Source organism: Acomys russatus, chromosome 7 (genome assembly GCF_903995435.1).
Source record: "Acomys russatus chromosome 7, mAcoRus1.1, whole genome shotgun sequence".
Lineage (NCBI taxonomy): Eukaryota > Metazoa > Chordata > Mammalia > Rodentia > Muridae > Acomys > Acomys russatus.
Genome location: NC_067143.1, coordinates 33,346,871 through 33,368,376, shown reverse-complemented (window position 1 = coordinate 33,368,376; position 21,506 = coordinate 33,346,871). Strand labels below are relative to the sequence as shown.

The 21,506-nt window shown below is 43.8% G+C and overlaps 1 protein-coding gene across 7 annotated transcripts in view; it reads left to right on the top strand.

Annotated features, from left to right (window-relative positions):
* Ntrk3 (neurotrophic receptor tyrosine kinase 3) overlaps positions 1-21,506 on the top strand; it is a 379,071-nt gene that overhangs the window by 91,976 nt on the left and 265,589 nt on the right. For all 7 annotated transcript variants that reach the window (XM_051148743.1, XM_051148741.1, XM_051148747.1 and 4 more), the window contains one exon: positions 11,393-11,461. In XM_051148743.1, coding sequence (XP_051004700.1) covers positions 11,393-11,461 — 69 coding nt within the window. The remainder of the gene's footprint in view (positions 1-11,392; positions 11,462-21,506) is intronic.

Below are 21,506 nucleotides of genomic sequence, written 5' to 3'. Positions count from 1 at the left end.
TCTGCTGCTTGTGGGGATGATAGAAACCACTCAATGAGGTGGCATTGGACAAGAAGAGTACTTTCCTTCCCATGAAACACCCTGCTTGACAGCTGGATTTGGGGACAGTGTTGTCCTGACTTGACTTTGTGAGCTTGTAATTATACTGTCTCAGATGCTGAGGATTCCAGTCAACAACTGGGTTTCACAGATGGTGTAGAGCTCTGCCTTGGACATCTGTGGCTACTGAACACTTGAAGGCTGGCCAGTCCTCATTGAGATGCGCCTTGAATGTCAAATGCACATGGATTTCAAAGACTTACTACAAAGGCAACAGCAACATAAGAATGAGAAATGTCTCAATGGTGGTTTTGATACTGAGTACAGGTTGAATTAGTAGTATTTCAAAATATTGACACTTCTTTCCATTATTGAAATCACAATAACTGAAAATTTTAGATGTCATATGGGTCCTGTGTTTAATTTCTGTTGAAAAGTACCAGTGAAGATTAATGTTGTGAGCCGGGCGTGGTGGTTCACGCCTTTAATTCCAGCACTCGGGAGGCAGAGGCAGGCAGATCGCTGTGAGTTCGAGACCAGCCTGGTCTACAAAGTGAGTCCAGGATGGCCAAGGCTACACAGAGAAACCCTGTCTCAAAACACAAAAAACAAAAACAAACAAACAAACAAAAAAAGATTAATGTTGTGGTGTATAGCTTTAATCTCAGTACTTGGGAGTCAAAGTAAGGAAGACTGGAAGTTCAAGGGCAGCCTGGTATACACAGTAAGGCATTTGTCTCCATCCCAAGCAAGCAAGCAAGCAAGCAACCAACCAACCAACCACCAACCAATGAGCCAACCATCAAACCCAACCAACCAACAAACCAACCAACCAAGAGCTAGAAAAATAGCTCAGTTGGTAATGTGTTTGCCTTGTTAGTACAAGGGCCTGATTTCAAACCCCATGCACCAGATAAAACCAGACAGGTAATGAACGCATGGCTGTAATCTCAGTGCTGGGGAGGCCAAGGTAGGAGATTCCCAGGTAATTTCTGGACAGGCAGCCTACTTATCTAGTTTCAGGCCAGAGACCATGTCTCAAATAAAAGGTAAACAGTCTATTATGGGGAACACTTGAGGTTGAACACCCATGTGCAAGCACACCTACACACTTACACACCTACACACCTACACACACACACACACAGAGAGAGAGAGAGAGAGAGAGAGAGAGAGAGAGAGAGAGACAGAGAGAAAGAGAGAGAGACAGAGAGAGACAGAGAGAGAGAGACAGAGACAGAGACAGAGACAGAGAGAGAGACAGAGAGAGAGAGACAGAGAGAGACAGAGAGGGACAGAGAGAGACAGAGAGAAGCAGGCAGGGAATAAAAAGAAAAGACAGAAAAAGAGAAAATGCCAAATGCCAGCCCAGGGTAGAAGTTATTTTGCTTCTCCTGTGAAAGGCCACATACCATTTCAGAGTTATTCAACTCCACTGTGCTAATGTGAATATAGCTGTATCAGTTATCTATTGGTGATCTAACAAATTAAAACAGTTGGTGATGTAAGGCAATATATATATAGTATCTTACGATTCTGTGATTTTGAAGTCTGTGGTGGGTCTCCCTAGTCTAGAGTTAATGTGTAAGTAGAGCCATATGCTTGCAGTTTTTAATGGCCATGCACCTTCTGTGACTCACAGCCCCTCCTCCATCTTCAAAGCCAACATCTCATCCCCCTGTGCCTCGTTTTATGGCTACGTTTCTCTTTGACCTTATATCTGATTTCTGCTTCCACTTAAGAAATACATATTTTTTTTTTTTATCAATTCATATGTTGTATTTTGATCACATTCACCACTTTCTCCAACTCCTACAGACAGCCTGCATTCCATACCCACCCAACTTTGTGTCCACCTTTTCTTTAAAAATCTCAGTCAAACTAGTGCCCGGTATATATTCTTAGGGGTGTGGCCATCCATGAAAATGCGTTCTACTGTGAAACCAATGTTTCTTTCCTAGAAGCTGACATAGTCCCCTAAGATTTGGACTTAGGGATTGCTTCTGGTCTCTGTTCTGGAGTTGTGTGTGGCTTGAGCCTGCTCAGGTCTTGTGTATGTTTTTAAGGCTTACTGCATTTACATTTGGCCAACAAAGTAGCTTAGGGTGATTTCTCAGTGTCCGTGGTTCACACCCTTCACCACCTTCACAAAGTCCCTCTGCTTGGAAGTGAACAGTGTGTGTGACAGATTCTGGACGTGGTTATCTCAGGAAGGTGATTACCTTGCTTAGAATATGGCCACAGGCAACACAAAGATGAGCGGGAATGGCTGCTTTCCAATAAAACTACAAAAATAGATTGCCAGCCTGCTGCCTTGGGCTTGCTGAGTGTCAGTCTAGGCCTGCGTTCTCTAAGTATGTGAGGAAGGTACCGTTTTTTCTGGTGGATGTGCTATGGAAAAGGATCTGTGGTCCATTAAGTTTGAGAGACCCAGTAAGCTAGATACTTCTGCTAAGACCCTGAGGAATTCTGTAGTAAATAAGCCTGTTTTATTTTTCTGTAGTAGAGTGTTCAGTCAAATGTGATGATATCCTTCACCCCCCCCCCCCCAGAATACTGGTGAACGTACTACACACTTAGATGCTCAGGGACTCACCCTTGGAAACTTTGACCTAGCCTAGTAGAGGGCAATTTAGAGAAAGCTGCCTCCAAGTCTCCTGATGTAAGGTCAAGACTCCAGGCACGTCACTTGAGATTTGATTAGAGAAAGCATTTTGGCTTCATTAAAGTTCATTAAATGAGCCATCCAGTGTAATTTAGCTGAATAAAAATGGCTCAGATGGCTTTAACCCCCACCCCTTTTTACAACAATTTAATTGAGGGAAAAGCAAATATATCAGTGATGTAGAAAGATATTTCTTGGCCTTCAAGAGGAATCTTGGGTATCAGTATTCATTTTCTTGTTGTGAGCTCTGGATTTTAAGGGGATGTGTTGTGCAGTTCCTTCAGTGCTCTCATTAGGTCTGGTACCCCCCCCCCCCCAATCACTTCCAGTGCACAGAAATGGCAGAGTAAAGACCACAAAGTGTGAACTCCTGCCTCTTTAGCAAGTGGTCACTAGAATGTCAGCCCCATATTTCTCCCATGATTTTGTTTCCTTCCCAGAAAACTCTTTATATGGTTTGGTGCTACAGCAGGGGAATTCTCCTTATTAGACATTTTCCTCTTAGGCTTCCTCTAGTAATTCCAAAGCAATCTCAGCATGGTGTGTCAGAGAGGTGGGTGCTGTGGTCTGAATGTTGGTGTCCACAGATTCATCTGTCGAGCTCCTCATGGCCAAGGAACATCTTCAGGGTGTGATTAGGTCCTGTGTGTGGAGCCTTCAGGGATGGGATTCATGCCTTAATAAGGGGATCCAGAGGGAGACGCTGTGTCCTGTCTGGCATGGGAAGCTAAGGAGTAGCTGCCGACGATGAAGCAGCCACCACGGGCTGCTGCTCTTCTGCTTGTCCTTGGATCCTTGATCTCCCAAAGGTGCACAGAACTATGACTAATAGATTTCTTTTGTTTGTAAGCCACCTAGTCTATGGATTGTGTGTGGGTATTTGCATGCTTGTGTATGTCTGGTGTGTGTGTGTGTGTGTGTGTGTGTGTGTGTGTGTGTGTGTGTGTGTGTATCGACTCTGTATAGAGGCTAGAGGCCAATTTCAGGGGACATATACTTTGTCTTTTGAGACAGGATCTTATATTGGCCTTGTTGGTCAGTGAGATCCAATGATCCATTTGTCTCCTTCTCCCCAGTGCTGGTATTACAAATGTGTGTCACCGTACTTAGTATGACAAGTGTGTGTCACCATGTCCAGCGTTTTTTGTTTTTTTTTTTTAAACACAGATTCTGGGCATTGAATTCAGGTCCTCATGCTTACTCACCAAGCACTTTATTGACTGAGCTATCTATCCCTCCAGTTTCTAGCCTATGATATTTTATTATAGAAGCTCACATGGCTTATGACTAAGACCAAGTAGCTTTCTTTTAAAAATTATTATTATCATCATTATTTTATTATTATTACTACATCCTGACAGTAGTTTCCCCTCCCTCCTCCCTCGTAGCCCCTCCCCTACCTCCACTCTGCCATGCCTCGCCCCCCCCCATCCACTCCTCTTCCATTTCTCTTCAGAAAAGGTGAGCCTTTCATAGATATCAACCAAACAGGGTGTATCAAGATGCAGTAACTTTAGGCAACATCTCCCCTCATATTAAGGCTGGATGAGGGAACCCAGTAAGAGGAAAAGGGTCCCATAAGCAGGCAAAAGAGACATCTCTGGCTTCCACTGTTAGGAGTTCTACAAGAAGACCAAGCTACACAACTTTAACATAGATGCTCTCTTGTGTGTGTGTGTGTGTGTGTGTGTGTGTGTGTGTGTGTGTGTGTGTGTAGGGGCAGGAAGGAGAGGGCTGACAGACCGCTGAGGAGGTGTTAGATCTTAAGGAAGAGAGAGGCACACCTTTCAAAACCTGCCTCTGTGCATGAAATAACTAAGGTTTGCCTTGTGATGTTTCCAACTGGCAAGCTGCAGCCTAGGAGCCGTGGGATTGGGAGGGAGTTTCTGGGTAACAGTGCCGAGCGCACAGAAAACATGTGATGCATGGAGGAAATGTCCTTCAGTAGCTACAGAATGAATCCTCCAGGAAAATCCAGCAACAGTAGAATTTGTCTTTGGGATGGAAGCTGAACATCTTTCTCCTTCTCTGTTTTTCTAGCTCACTCATCTCTCACAGGGGGAGGCTGGCATATACCTAGGGGGCTAACAAATAGACCAGTAGAAAGGTTGGATATTAGCAGCTGGAACTTGTCTGGGAGCCTGGTTTATGTGTGCTTGTGCATATACAGGGTGCGGGATGACAGAAAACCTTGGCTTGGAGTCCTTCCCAGACTATAGCGGGGCATTTAAACTGGCTGTCAGGCCCTTGGGTCAAGTGAAAGGGCAGAGGACAGGTGTATTAGTTTTCTAGGCCTACTATGATACAACACCACAGCAATAGACATTTATTTCTTCACAGACCTGGAGGCTCAGGGTCCAAGATTAAAGGTATTGCCACGTGGGATTCCTTTTGAGGCCTCTCTTTTTAGTTTGTTGATGGCTATATTCTCCCTGTGTCTCTACATGGTCTTGCCTTTGAGTACATCAGTGTCCATTTCACTTCCTCTTATAAGGGCATCAGTCAAGTTGGGTTATGACCAGCCCTAATGACCACCTGTAATCTTAATGACCTCTCTACAGGCTGTATCTCTAACAATGTTAACATTCCTTGGATTCCAATGTGGGAATTTGTAGGGAAGGTATTATTTCAGTCCGTGACCATAGACGTCCAAACCTATGTCAGAGTAGCTGAAGTGATGAAGAGGGGTCTGTGATGTTGATGTGCGTGGGTAAGGCGGACTAGTTGGCTGGGTGAGCGCTGTGTGGTTCCAAGCATGAAGAGGCCTTGTGCTATCATCAGCCATCCCTGACACAATGGAATTGTCTGGCATACTGCCCATGGAGTCTGCTTCTACTAGGAGAGCTGCTTTTTCTAAAAGTTTGCCCACTCTTAGTCCAGCAAGTCCACTGGCCTCTGTCTTCCGTCTCAGTGCCCAAATGTTAAAGGCTACAGAGGAGCTTCTCTGGTTGCTCTCTATGGGGAGCAGGGAAGCAGGTCTCCTAGGCATAGGGTGAAGGCCATCTGGGCTCCAATCCTACTAAATAAAGACATCCTAGGGCCTCTTTCACCAGAGAACTTGCCTACCAGACAGAGTGGCAGATTGCTTCAAAAGATCCCTGTTTCCTGCATGGTTAGTGCAGGGAGGACCACTTCAGCCCTGTCTCTCCACAGGACCCAGAGCGTGGCTATTTGTGTGGTTCTTTCCTTCCAAAGCTTCCATCATTGATGTTTATTACCTCTGGACCCCAGTGTCTGGCTGGGAGGGAGCCAGTTGTGTGGGAAATGATTAATGGCTTTGTTTGGAAGTCTCAGATGAGAGAGAGAGAGAGAGAGAGAGAGAGAGAGAGAGAGAGAGAGAGAGAGAGAGAGAGAGAGAGAGAGAAGAGAGAGAGAGGTTTGATGCTGCATCTCATAAAATTGCACTCACCAAATTAATTCGATGGTCAGGTGGCTCAGATACTGTCCATTGACCCAAGCAAAAGTCAGAGGCATATGACAATGGAGCTGCTAGAGAGGAGGCAGCAGGAGGAGGCTGCCGTGGGGCTCAGAGGCAGGGTGACTCTTAATTAAACTCTTGTCTGATGAACAGCATTACCAGACCATCAATAAATGCTGACAGATGGATCCAGGTGAGGTGTCAGCAAGAAGTAAAACTGGGGCAGTGAGTTCTGTCCATCTGGCTGCTAATGCCCATCAAAACTCCAGACCTCAGTTTTCCTGTCTATCCTGTGTCTTGAGAATTGCATAGGTACCCAAAAGGGCAGGGTGGCCAGAGGATGGCACACCCTGCTTGTGTTTGTGGGGCATATGTTTGTCTCTGGGCCTGGGTATTTCCGTTGTACATCGAGGGCAGTGCTCTGGGTACAGGTGCATAGGCTATACACTGCACTTTTCCTGGGACTTGTGTGGCAGTGTCCTTGTATGTAGAGATAATATGTGAGGGTGTATGCGTGTGTGTGGACAGAGTGTATGAGTGTTGTCGTGGCCACTCCATAATGTGCTTGAGAAAGCTGAGGAACCTTTCTCCTCCAGGTAGGGCTGGATGGGTGGAGGAGGAGTGGACTGGAGATGAAGCCATGCCACTGTGAGAGAACAAAAGCTCACTCCTCTTTGCTAGGTGTCCCAGGCCCCCAGCTGTCTTTCCCATGTAATAAGAAGGGGGGGATAATGCTATTTCTTATTCTTTATTTGCCCAGAGTGCCTATGATTTTCTTCCTTTCAGAATCCAATTTTCTCTTGACATTTCTGCCTGATGTAGCAAAGCATGACCTTTGTAAGAGGACGTGGCTGGCAGCCTGCTTTCTGCCTGGGGCTCCCCGGAACTCCTGGCAAGCTCTCTGCCTGTTCCTTTCTTGGAAAGGAACCAGGCTGCCCAGTGTACCTGGGCCAGTCCTGCCTCTAGGGTGGCTTGTTCCTACTGGAAGCCTCTTTGACCAGAGGTGTACTTCATCAGGTGCGTGCGTATATCTCCAAGCTCAGTGAGCATAAGGTCCCTGCAGGCTGTCAGTGCTCAGCTTCTGGAGGATAGGTTATGTTCAGTGGAGCACTGGAGAAAACTAGGGACCTAAAGGCAAAGGATGGGACTCTTCCCAAACTTCTGCCAAGATTCCCTTGTGAATTTGGAAGTTTGGGGAGGAAGGGGAGAGGGGAGAGAGGAGAGGGAGAGATGGGAGGAGAGAGAGAGAGAGAGAGAGAGAGAGAGAGAGAGAGAGAGAGAGAGAGAGAGAGAGAGAGAGAGAGAGAGAGAGAGAGAGAGAGAGAGAGTTTGTATGCATAAGGACACATACAGATAAAGGACAGAGGTCAGTCAGTCTTAAGTGTCATTTCTTAGAAGCCAAAAGCATTGTTTTTTGAGCTAGGATCTCTTACTGAAACCTGGAGCTCTATTTAGGAGATACTATGTTGGTGGAAAGCTCTAGGGATTCACACATTTCCACGCCCCCAGTGCTCGAGTTACAAGCTTGTTCTGCCATACCTGGCATTTTATGTGTGTTCTGGGAATCCGTCTTGGGTCCTTATGCTTGCATGACAAACATTTTACTGACTGAACTATCTCCATAGGCCCCCCTGTTCAAGCATTACTCCCAAGGATGCTGTTGTGTGTAGACAGTAAGCAGGAAAAGCAGAGACAGTAAAAAGGCTTCTACCTGGGTAATCCAAGCACTCAGACTTGTTACAAACATCACATAAGCTAATAGCAATTAAGTCCTAGAGACTGGCATTGAAATGTCTAGCCTTTGATACCAACTTCTGAGCTCCAAGGCTACTGGTTATGCTTGGGCAGTGACTCTGTAGGAGTTTGCTGGACCCACTGTTGTACTCCTTTGAGCAGAAGTGTTTGCTCTGGGGAATTTGTCCTGGGGGTTACATTAAATAACCTTGATACAGTTTTTTTTTTTTATAACCCCAGTTCTCATAAGTAGGTAGTGGTAGAAGTTTTTAGGAGTAAGACTTTGTGAAGCAAAACGTAATGAATGGCTCAAGATGGCTCTTACTGAACTTGTGATATCACACCAGAACTCTCAGCCCTGCACAGTGGTGTGTACCTGCTTGGGATCACTGTGTCTTCCTGGATAACTCTTTGTGGGCTTAAGGTCTTTGGGCAGGGACAACAGAAGGCACAGGGAAGAAAACAGAGCAGCAGACTTTGGAACTATCTACAAGTGCTCTCTTTGTTTTCTACAGCAGTACTTTGTACCCTCAGATTTGGGTTGGTTTACCAATATTATTTTCAACTATCTTAGAAAGTTAGTTGATCTTGGACAGAGTAAGACCCAACCATCTTATTACAAATAGGCTGCAGCTAATGGAAAAGGGGATACCCCATTCATAAACTATTCTTATGTTTGGCTATCTGTTCTTTTTTCATACTCAGCATAGTCTCAGGTCTATGAGTCTCAGGAAAAACCCATTTCTCTGAAAGACTATTTGGAATCCCTCTCAACCATCTCAAGATTAATGTTCACAAGGGGTGGAAAACTCTTCTGTTAATACATTATCTTTTATTGATAGATGTTATGTGTATAAATGATGGGTTTATTGTGACTTTTTATACATGCATGTAACATACGAATTGGTTATATCCATCTGCCAGTCTCTTCTCTTTTTCTACTGTAGTAAGGGCATGTTTTCCCTCTCATCCTAAGCTCCTGGAATAAAGACTCATGAGACTCAAAATAATTTTACAAATACCTCAGCCATATAGCCAGACTCTTCTCTGACTAGCTCATAACTTAAAATAACTCATTTATACTGTTACATTCTGCCACGTGGCTGGTTAATTGGGTTCAGGCACTATGCATCTGTCCTTTTCATATCTTGCTGGCTGAATTTTGTGCACGGCTCTATCCCAGAATCCCTTCTTCCTGCCTTATGTCCCACCTTCTATTTCCTGTCTCAGCTATAGGCCATAGGTTTCTTTCTTTCTTTCTTTCTTTCTTTCTTTCTTTCTTTCTTTCTTTCTTTCTTTCTTTCTTTCTTTCTTTCTTCCCCCAAAACAAGATTTCCCTATGTAGCCTTGCCTGTCCTGGACTCACTTTATATACCAACTGGCCTCAAACTTACAGAAATCCACCTGCCTCTTCTGTTCTGAGTGCTTGGATTAAAGGCATGCATCACTCTGCCTGGTTAGGCCATAGGTTTTTTAAATTGACAGATGTTACATCATATAACACACAAGAAATTCCTTCTACAATTCCTTTTAGTCCAATATTTCTCTCCTCTATTATCTAATCCAGAGGATGATTTTGGTCCCACTCCTCAAATTTAATCTGTTAGTAGGCTTCCTCATCTACTTCACTACCTCACTAGTCACCAATATATTAGTAACTTACCTTTTTTTTTGTGACTAAAGACTTGACATAAGAACCTAGGGAGGCATATTTTGACTCATGGTTTCAGGGTCCATGGTTTCCTGGTCCCATGTCCTTAAGCATTTCATCATGGTGGTGTGTGAAAAACTGTTCTATTCTTGATAGACAGGAGGCAGGCAGTACTACAAGAAGGAGCCAAAGGTAAAAAATTTCCTAGGGCTCATCCCTACTTATCTACCTTCTCTAGGTAGATAGTTTTTATGATTTCTCAAGATAGTTCCACCAGATGGAGAAGAAACATTCAAAATATGTGTCTCTGGAGGCCATTTCATACTCAGCCTGTAACATCTGTCACTCAATTCATTTTCCTTCTTTCCCAGACCTAGCTGCAGGTTCTGATGGCTCTAGCAGTTATCTCGAACCTTTCTCTCCTCTTTGTTGTTGTCCTCCCCTCCTCTCCTCTCCTCTCCTCTCCTCTCCTCTCCTCTCCTCCCCTCGCATTTCCTCTCCTCTCCTCCCCTCTCCTCTCTCTTCTGTTTTCTTTTGGTCTGTTCTATTCTCCTCTCCTCTTCTTTTCTTGTGTGGAAGATAGTTGAGCTCCCCTAACTAGCCTGTCAACTTCCAGTCTTGGTCTTCCATTTAAAAAGGTAATATTTAGTTTATGATATACCACTCCTAAGAGCCACCCAATGCTTCCTATTGCTCTTTGGAGTAATGCCAGTCTCTTCCAAAGGCCTGTGGATGTGGCATGAATCCCCAGACAGTCTCTGTAACTTCATTTCTGGCTGGGCTTCTTCCTGCCTCTCAGCTCATTCTCATCCTTTCTTTTCCCAGGTCCCACACCACCTGCTAGAAGGTTCTTCCCCAAGTACCCAAGTGAAACAGCACCCTGCCTTCAATTACTCATGTCATTTTGTTGATACACTTCTTTCTGCTCACTCATTTGTAATTTCAATATATATTTCCATCTATTTTTTTGTCAATTGTCTACCCCTCAGGCCTCATTATAGCCTGTGTTTGACTCATTTACTTGCTACAGAACTCATCTAAATATGAGTGCATATGAAAGCATATGCGAGTGTATACAAACATGAGTTTGTGTTTGCGTTGTTACCTACATGTTTAATAGATACAAACATACACATGTTCATGTATAAATGGAGATTTATCTAAATGGAACCAGCACTGTCCTCCGTTCCCATCAGCAGATGAGTACATTGTTCCTGGGTTGCCACTTTATTCCTCACAGTGTCTAACTACTGCTTTAAGCGCTGTTATCGCATCAAAAGTTGTTTGTTGAGCCTTGCAAAGTAATAACCGTGGGCGTGTTTCTTCTTTTATTTAGAAGACTAATGGCTGCTCCCTTCCCCTGTACATCCTAATGAGAACAATTAAATCGCCATTAGGAGAAGAAATGTGTGAACAAAAGGCTGATGTCTTGATCTCTCAAATGGGCATGTGTTCTGGGGGAGGGATGGGTGAGAAGAATTTGTAAGAAACCTGAAGCTTTCCTGCCTGTGTGGATGTAAAGGATGTCATGGGCTTGGCTATCCCCACAACTATTGTCTGCAGAACGGTGCTTCACACAGGCTTCCTGAGTGTTTATGAAAGGGTGGTTTGGAGGAGTAACCAAGAGAACCATATACCATTTAAGAGGGCTTCAATGTCCTCTTCACAGCTGCCCTGCGGTCTCAACTATTAGCAAATACACCATGAGCAATATATGTCATGACATGTAATGATGGCTATATCATTAGACATATCAGGTGGACATTAGAGTAAAAAAAAAAGAAGCCGACCAAAACCTGCCTCCAGATGACCAAGTTCTGCATCTCGGGTATTCCTGCTGCTGCATCTGTCCTTTAACTACCCTTCTTATTTGTCAATTTTGCAGAAACTTGTCAAGTAACCGGCTCACCACACTCTCCTGGCAGCTCTTCCAGACGCTGAGTCTTCGGGAATTGTAAGTTCGGAATTGAAGACTTTGTCCAGGTGGCGGAGTGCTGGTAATGGTTTGGTGGGAAGGAGTGTCAAACACTGGGGCTACCTGGTGGCTAGGCTATTTGGGTTGGATGACATTGAACATACCATGTTCAGTGATGGTGACCCACCTCATCTCTGGGCTTGTCTTCCAATGGTTTTACCAAGCACACTTTGTTTCAAAAGACAGAATCTCAGTTTTTATCAGCATTTGGTTTTGTGATCTGCAGGTAATCAACAGTAACAGTTAATATTCATAATAATAAAGATATCAAGCAGTTCTAGTAAATAACATTTGCTCTACATAACTTTGTAGCTTTATCAGGTATGCTTTTGCTTACATGAGCTTTGATTTACCATAACAAGAGTCATGGGAGGTAGGTTGTGGACTCTGAGTCCTAGAAACCAACTCAAGAATCATCTACTGTTTCATTGATAAGGATTTGCATAGTTGATACTTGAACATGACCTTCCAGCTTCAGACAATATGGACTTCATAGTGCTGATGATCTCCTGTCTACTTATTTGGCTTGATGTCTAGGTATTCTGAGCATGGGAGAGGGCATATATTTATTTTTTCTGCATGTGGACTGCTTGGCTTTGCTGCATTCCAAGGTTGATCAATGCACTCCGACCCTAGCCAGCCATCTTATGCAAACAGATGTTGACTGGATGAGTGAATATTCGTGACCACTGCTGGAGAAAATAACTCATGTTGCTGTGTGAGTCATCAGGGTCATCTCTGCGCATGAAGGACAATGTATTATGTTGAGGGAATAAATCAAGGAATAAATTGAAAAGGAATTGAGGCATGGATGGAGTTAGGGAGTCTGAAGTTTTAGAGACACTGCTCATGTGTTCCTTTTTACTTGGTGACTCAGATCCAAATTCCCTGTCTGTGATCACAGTGTTTAGCAAGAAGCAATGGCCTAAGATGTCTGCCTTGGCTATGGGCCTTTTAGCTTCTTTTTCCACCTACGCAGACCTATGTTCATGGATATGTTATAACCTCAGTTTTTCAGACCAGCTTATATAAATGAGACTGTTTACACCCAGTAACTCATTACCCCTGGAAAACTTCTCATATGATTCTTGTCCTTATGGCTTGATTGTTTGCATGATACTTTTCAAAGCCATGCCAGGGATGGCTAGAGAGAGGTCATCACTTTGAGGGTGTTGTTAACTAAGATCTGTGGTAGTTGCAGTGTTTAGAAGGTAAAAAGAGAAGAATTAACAGTTTTAGTTTAGCCTGAGCTACACGAGCTACAGGTTAGTCAGTGTGGCCTGCACAGTGAGGTCTACTGTAAGGAATTGGACAATATTATTCTATATTGCTTTCCTTCCTTAGAATTGGGTCCCTCCCTGCCAGGCTACTCCTCTGGTACTCTGGTATGGACACCAGTAGGCCTACTGATCAGAGTTCTTGGTCCCATTTGGTTGAGATCTAGATGGACACAGGTAGCACTTCCTACAATGGCTAAAGGAAGGTAAACACATTCTAATTTATAAAACATTCTCCCCAAATGACTGTGTCACGGACCTCTCACATCATGGCTGTTGTACTTGATGCATTCTGTTCACTCCCATCTTGAACTACATGTAGCTTAATAGAAGACCTTAGGGGTAAATTGGCATGGTCACTACAGTGGTTGCTATCACTAATTTCCAGATTGCTCCTTTGTGCCTAGCACTGTGACAAGTAATCTATTAAATTATGTATGACATTTTATTTAATCCTTTAATTTAATGACAATTTTGTAAGGTAGGAACTCTCATTACCACTCCACACTGGAGGACACTGAATCACTGAGTAAGGGAAGACTCTTGTGTCAGGTCACCCAGTATGTAAAACGGTTAGTGTGCAGACTCAAAACCCGGACCACTGTGCTTATCTGTCTTCCATCGTTTTTCAACCTATTTTATGTTCTGCCACAAGTGTGTGGCCATGACTCTTTGCTAGGTTTCTCTCTGTATCAGTTACATTTTTATTGCTATGGCATGGCTAAGTTATAAACTTGCTTTTCTCAGACCAGTGGGTAGAAATGAAACTGACAAGACACAGCTTAAGAGAGGATGGGTTTGTTTTAGCTTACAGCTTGAGAGGATATTATCCGTCATGGCGAACATGGCATGGCAGCATGAGTGTGAGAGAATTTCTGTAGTCAGGAAGCAAGGAGAGATGAGTACCGATGTTCTGACTACTGTCTCCTTTTCAGTCAGCCCAAGACCCCAACCCACATAATGGGGACAGACACATTTAGGGCATGTCTTATCTCCTCAATTAACCCAGTCTACAGGCTCCGTCACTGATAAACCTAGAGGTGCGTCTCTTTGGTGATGCTGAATCCAGTCAAGTTAAAATGATGAAGAAGGGAGTCCAGTTGCTTTTCTATTTCTGAGAAAAAAAGCCCATGAGCAATGCAGCTTACCAAAGGAAGGATTATAAAAGGAAGTGTTCAGCTGGTCATGGTGGTGCACACCTTTAATCCCAGCACTCGGGGAAGAAGAGGCAGGTGGATCTCTATGAGTTCAAGGCCAGCCTGGTCTGTGAAGTGAGTCCAGAACAGCCAAGGCTACACAGAGAGACCCTGTCTCAAACAAAAACAAAAACAAAAACAAACAACCCCCCAAAACCCAAAATCAAAACCAACAAAACCCACAAAACCAAAAATAAAACAAAAAACTCCAAAAACAGAAACAAAACAAGCAGAAATTAAAAAAAAAAAAAAAAAAAGACACCCGCCCCCCAATAAAAAGAAGGGCTTATTTGGGGCTTCTAGATCTATGGATATGAACTCATCACCAAAATGGCATGGAGCATGGCAGCAGGCTGGCTGGCACAGTAGGGCACTACATAGAGTAACAGCTGTGATCTAACACCCCAAAGCACAAGCAGGAAGCCAAGGGAACACCTGGGGATAGTAGTGGGCCTTTGAAACCTAATCCTACCCCAGTGACAAACCTCTTCCTACAAAGCCATACCTTCTAACTCTCCCCAAACAGTCACCAAGTAGGGACCAAGATTTTAAGTGCCTGAGACTTTTGCGGGGTCACCTCATTCAAGCTACCACAAAGCATAATGCCATCAAAGTGATTGGGGGCAGAAGGTCTCTCTTTTCTTGCATTTAGTTCTCCTAGGATCCTTGCTCCTTCTCACAGTGGAGGCCAGAGACGGTGTGCCCTAAGAAGATGTCAGGGTCTGCTAAAGGCTGAATTATTGAGAAAATGTTCAGTGTTCTTTCTAAGAAATCATTGGATGTGAAATCAATGGTGTGCTGCCCCGGTGACCTGCTTCATGGGGATTTAGAAACAGTTGTTCTGTGGATATATATTTAAAGAAAATGTCACATTTCTCCCAGAGGATCATGGGATTCTGCATTCATCTTTTCCTGGGATCAATACACCGGTGAGCTAGATGTGACTTATGGAGGGATGAAGACATTCCTTGCAGTGTGAGTCAGCGTGCGAGTGCCACCGTGTCCAAACAGTATTTTATTTCTGTCATAGTATTAAATCAGAAAAAAATTATATTGGTGGATGAAGAAGCCCCTCTCTAAGGAGCAATCACCCTGGTAGGGGGTCTTTTTTTTTTTTTTTTTTTTTTGAGGAAGAATTGAATGCTGAGAGTGGAAAATTTATCTTTGGGCTGGAAGGGGGCCTGAATATTGGCTCTTTGCTGTGGCTATGATTAAAATCCAAACAATCTCATTTTCTGGCAAACGGAAGAGGGGGTAGGATTTTCTTGTCTGACTTCTTGATTAGTTCATGTGGCGCCATCTGCCATAAGCCATCTAGACTGCCAGAGTCAGCTTGATGGCGCCTGTGGGATAGAGTTTGGGGATGTGTCCAGTGTTTTCAGATAGAATGTTGGCCTTGTAGGAGAGGGTAGCCAGGAGAGTCACAAGCCAGCCATGTGAGGCTTCCAGTGGGTGTCTGCAGAAACAAGTAGGGCAAATGGGTGTATTTAACCATTTTCTAAAAGCATGTTTCATTCTACCATGTAAGCTTTTTTTTGGAGTATTTGCCATGCCCCAACCAGCCTCTCTCTTACCACACAGTTCTTGATGTATCAACTGATGGTAAAATTGATACAGCTGAGATTCCTCATCAGAAGGGCTGAGTATGCACTACATTTCCATTTGGGAAAGGAGGAAAAAAGGCACTCACTGAGTTAGGAATATATAGAGGGCCCTGGCTCATCCCTGAACTTACCCCCACAAGGGAGTTGTTATAATAACCTGTTTTGCAAATGAGGGATTCAAGGCGGAGCCAAATTAAATAAATTGACCATGATCACATGGCTGGTGAATTGGTAATATGAGACTAATATGATTTTTAGGATGAACACCACCTGCAATCACTGTTTCCAAATTGTGTTCTCTTTCTCACCCCTTAACTTAGTGCCTTACCCTGAATGTGTAGCTTGTCTTCCTAGCAGGCAAGATGGCATCCCTGACTGGAGCCATAGGGAAACCCAAATCATCTGAGTTCTTGCTGTGTGCCAAGACCCTTCCCATACTCTTACTTTTGTGAGGACTTTTGGCTAGCATCTGACTCAGTCTCCCTTCAGCTCAGGAACTGCCCTTCTCACAGGACAAGCTGAGTGTATGTTTTGAGCTTTGCTGTGAAATAGCCAGCATTATTTCAGTTGTAGATTTGATGGAATCTGGCTTGGCATTGTACTGTGCTCAGGAGTTTCTAGTTAAGGCAAGATGCTACTATGGTTTTTTTTTTTTGTTTTTGTTGTTTTGTTTTTGTTTTTTGTTTTTTTACCCTGAAACTGGAACTGTCTGTCCTAAAATCAGAGCAAGATTCTGAGAGATTATCTTAGAGATAAAGGATGAATTAGGAAGAAAAGATGCTTGGGTTCTGAATCCCATGGTACAACTTCAGCAGTGCCAAAGGCACCAGAGATATATCAGCCCACAACATAGAAACTCTCCACAAAAACTCTGAGGACCATTAGTGCATCTTGAGCAGGCTTCTTTTAATACCCCACAGGCATAGAGCAAATGTGATTAAAATAGATTGGAATATTTCATTTTCTTAAAGCAAAGTGATAATTACCTCTGTTGTAATTTGCAGATTTAATCGACTTGGTAAAATGCTAGCTCAGTGTTGAAGAAGGTTGGGCTGATCCTGGGCACCATCCTTCCTCCTAGTCTTGATTGTGATCACATTGAAAGCTCTCAGAGAAGACACCAAGCAATTCCATCACTAATGCTATCGTTATGGTGGCAGTTCCTGGCTTCTCTATGACTCACTTTTAATTCACAAAACATATAGACACGTATTAGCACTAATGTAGAGAAACAATGTGGACACACTCATCCCCATCTTATAGATTTTAAAGTTGGGTCTTAGAGTCCCATTTCTGATAGCTGCTTTATTAAGTCACTGCAAACCTGGAAACTCCAAGACAACAGAAATGCTTTTTTTGGTTCATCATTCCGAGGCTATAAGTCTGAGTTGAGTTGTCACCAGAGCCTCTCTCCCTTCAGAGGCTCAGGGGACAAAGCCTTCTCTGGTTGCCAGATGCTGGTTGCTGCTGGTGCTTTTGGGCTTGTGGCAGCATCCCTTGTACCACCTACCCCATGGCTGACATCCATGTCTCCTTGTCCATTAGCCTTGTGCGGACCCTTTCTAAAGATACCAGTTCTTGGAGATGGGTGTAGGACCCACCCCAAATCAGAATGATCTCAATCCTTTATCCTTACCTTGTTCCTGTCAACAAACAAGGTCATATTCATATGTCCTGGTGGTAGGACGTGGACATATCTCTTTGGAAAGCACAGCTAACAGAGTTAGCTCAACTTGCATCTTTTATTTATGCACTTTTCACACAGTCTGTTATCTTCAGGAGGCCTAGGCTGTGCCCTTTGTCTGGTGGCAGTAGCCTTACCTTTGCTCATGCAGGTCTCCTCCCTCTTCTGTATAATCTGGACCTGGCGTTGTACCTGGCAGTGATGATGATACAGAGGGTAGAAGGAAACCACCCTAATGATGACTGGAGGGGAATCAATGTTTTCTGAACACAGAGTCATAGCCTTGGCTGATCCTGTAAAGTGTTCTTTTGTGCCTGTGCCTGAATGAGGCTGAGTTAATCTGTGCGAACTCCCCAGGGCCCTACGATTAGGCCTTGGGCCATCTTGAGGCCAGGGCTGGGCACCAGTAAACTGTACCCTCAAGCAGTTGCTGCTGTATTATTCATGGGGCCTCTTGCATTATTGATGGAGCACAGAGCATGGCTCTAAGCTTGGCAAGTCTGCCCCTGCAGCTATGGCTGAGACTCCTCTGCTGAGCCCTGATTGTGTGGGAGAAGGGAACCACTGTGCCTAGCTTAGAACGAGGACTTTTGTGCCTCTATGTTTTGCCAACCTTCTCTTGTCTGGATATAAAAGTGATTGTGGATTGGATCCATGGGACATACAGGGTGCCACTGTTTGGAACTTCAAATGCATTTTGCCAGGTGTGTCTTCCCAAGAGGAGGAGTCCCCCAAGACCCCTGGGTTCCAGTGCAGTTCCTAGCAGACTCTGATGAACAGCATAGCACCAGATCTTCAGATGCATCCCTTTTGCTGGACCAGGCTGTATAAGCAGAGCCAGGGAGGAAAAGGGTGGAAGGAATTGAGCTGTTTCTGAGCCAGTGCCTGGCAGCAGCTGTGGCATATCCCAGACAACTCAGCTGAACTCTCTTGCCAGCCTCAGGACACTTTGGCATGGGCTGCCTTTTGGGCCACTGAGATTCTGGGTTGTGTCTGCACATGGGATCCAACAAGAAGTTGGATTGTATTATGCTCTATGTGGGTTGAGGCTACACTGCTCAAGCTCCTCGCTTGTCTAGCCTTCTCAACGCAGGTAAATAATTTGTAGTTTTCCATCTATTTAATAACGAATGGCTGCATCTTGTCAAGTGAGCAAGCCTGGGCAAATCCAGGCTGACCTGGTTCAGTTTGCTCATCTTGAAGCATCTGGACTCTTAAGGTCATTCAGTCGGGTTACCAGGCCTCTCCTCGGGTGTCTGCGTGAGGAGCCCAAATCATTCCTTTCCAAAGGCTGCCCTCTTTTACATAGACTAAACACTGATCTTGATTTTCTGCCTTCCTAAGGATGTCCTAAGGATCAGGTATTCCTGCTTTCCCTACACTGTTTCCTTCTGAAGGTTAAATGAAGTCACGTGTGTAGGATACTATGACAAGAATAGTAGAAGCAGTGTACGCATGTAAATGAGCACGTGGAGCCCCGAGGTCAGCCTGTCAGTCCTCAGGTGTTGTAGACCTTGCTTTTTGGGATGGGGTTTTTGTTTGTATGGGACTCACTAATCACTAATTAAACTCCAGAGATTCTGGTTCTGCTGCCCTAGTGTTAGTATTATGAGTATTTGCCACTGCATCTGATTTCCCCCATGGCTCCTGGAAGGCTCAAGCTCAGGTTCTCACGATTGCACAAGACTCACTCCATCAGCTGGCCCATGTGACACATGCCCACATTTGATGCTTTCTCTTATCTCTCTTGCACATGTTTCTCTTCTCCATCTTCTTTCTCAGCCCCATAGACATCTCACAGAGTCCCAAGGTCAGCTCCTCCAAGGCTTCCAGACCCCTCCAGGACCATGGCCTCTCCCTTCCCTTCCCTGACTTTCATCGCTTCTGTCTTCCATCTCTTATTGTCTACTTTTGTTTGCTGTCACTTCAACGTTTCTTCCCCTGGTTGTTTTCAATCCTCTGGAGACCAACGGCCCATCTTTCATAGCACATTTCCTTCCTCTTCATTTTTTTTTCCTCTGTCTTTTACCATTTCTGTTCCTTTCTACTCCGGCAACACATCAAAGGGTGCCTTGCTATGTTCGTGTTGTCTGCAGATTGCTTGTTGTCTCTCTGTCACCAATTGTTGTCACTGCACTTAGGTGGTGGGCCACAGAGACCTGGGATAGAGTCCACAAGATCCTCTTAGGTGAAGGTAGGAGGTGAGGTGACTTGTGCTTTCATAATGGCCTTGAGACATCATTTGTCCTTTTACTCTTATCCTCTCCTGAGAGGACAGTGGGGATTTTTAGAGACTGCATGGCATGAAAGCAACACTGCCTTGACGACCAGTAGAATCTGTGATGTGTGCATTTCCCTCAGCTTCAAGTTTTTTATTCCTTTATCTTAAAATGTTTTAAATTAAAATATAACCACATCACTTCACTCCTTTCCTTTCATTCTCCCGAGCCCTCCCATGATCCCTTTTTACTCCCTCTTAAATCAATGTCTTCTTATTCTTTTATTATTATTGTTACATTTACCTATATATGCATAAACATAACTTGCTGAGTCCGTTTTTGTTGTGTATATGCTATTTTGGGTCCGACCGCTCTGTATTAGATGAATCCTGGGGGAGGGAGGGGAAGGATCATCCCTTGGAGAGGTCAATTCTTGTTCTGTCAACAGTCATTAACTGCCTGCAGTTCTTCGTTTTGGGATTGGACCTGATGAGATTCCCCCTTTTTGTTTTAGCATATCTATCAATATTGTCATTGTTCAGGTCTTGTTTAGGGAGGCTTTTATGGGAGATGCAACCTCACAGCAGATTTCTTAGTCCCCTGCTTCTTATAATTGGTCTGCCCCTTCTTCTTCAGTGGGCCTTTGGTGTAGGAGCCATGTTGTAGGGTAGGTCTCATTCATGGCTCATTGATTTCTGTATTGTGTCTAGTGGTGGTTTCCTGCAATAGTCTCTATTTGCTGTGAAGAGAAACTTCTTTGATGAGAAGTGAGAGCTACATGTGTCTGTGGGTATAAGGATACGTTTTAGAATGTAGTTAGGAATTAGGCTGGTTTAGTAAGGGTAGTAGGTTCTCTTCTACGATTTATGACCTTACTATTCCCAGGGAGTTGGCTAGGTTTCTTGTCCCAGGCATGATTTCCCCTGTTGTGTGGGCCTTAAGTCCAATTAGACAGCTGCTGGTTATCACCAACATATGAGTGCCACTATTGCACCTTTGGGAATATCTTGCCATGTTGATCATTGTTGTGATTGATAGGCATCACAGCTATATAGGATTATTGATTGATTTACTCATCTGGTAACTTGCATAGTACCTTTTGGTATTATGGAAGATAGATTGCAGGAAGGAGGCTTTCAGGCTAGAACAGTGGCTCTTAACTTTCCTCATGCTGAGACCCATTGATATGGTTCCTCATGTGATGACCCCCAACCATGAAATTATTTTGTTGCTACTTCATAACTGTACTTTTGTCACTGTTATGGGTTATAATGCTGTGATCCACAGGATGAAAACTGCTGGATTAGATCTAGCTCCAGATATCTAAGTCCTGTGTCCTACGTGTGTGGTGTCTTCTTCAGTAGGGGCTTACCTTCGACCTCTGAGAGGCAGCCAAGGGCAACATCAATTGTCTGTATTGTTTTGCGAGTCCCTAAGCCACAACTCAAATGGGGTTTCTCATGCCTGGTTCTGGGTTTTTTTTTTTTTTTTCAGCTAGTCTGTACCTCTTGTGGGAGTATTGTCATCAGAAGTGACATAACTTTGCTTCATACATAAGTATTATTTTAGGGCAATATAAAGGGATGTGATTCTTTAAGGTTTTTGTCAAACAACCTTGGTATTATTTGTCCCTCCTTCTTTCTTCTCTTTTTGTATTGACTTCACCATCCCTTTCCAATGACAGCCTCTTCTGCATTTTTCTTATTCTCTTTTCATATTACCTATATTCCATTCTTCTTCCTTAAACTCTCCCCTTTGCTCCTAAATGGTCTTTTTATACTTTCCTGGTTTCTTCAGTTACTCTGTGCTGTTTACTCACATTTGAAGATTTAAAGCTATGAGCCACAGATGAGAAAAAAACTTGTGGTTTTTGTCTTTCTGGGTCTAGGTCACTTACTCAATATAATCTTTTATAGATTCATTAGTTTACTTGCAAGTTCCAAGATTTCATTTTTCTTCACAATGAATAGTATTCCATTGTGTTTATATACCACATTTCTATTATTCATCCATTTGTTGAAAGACATTTAGATTATTTCCACTT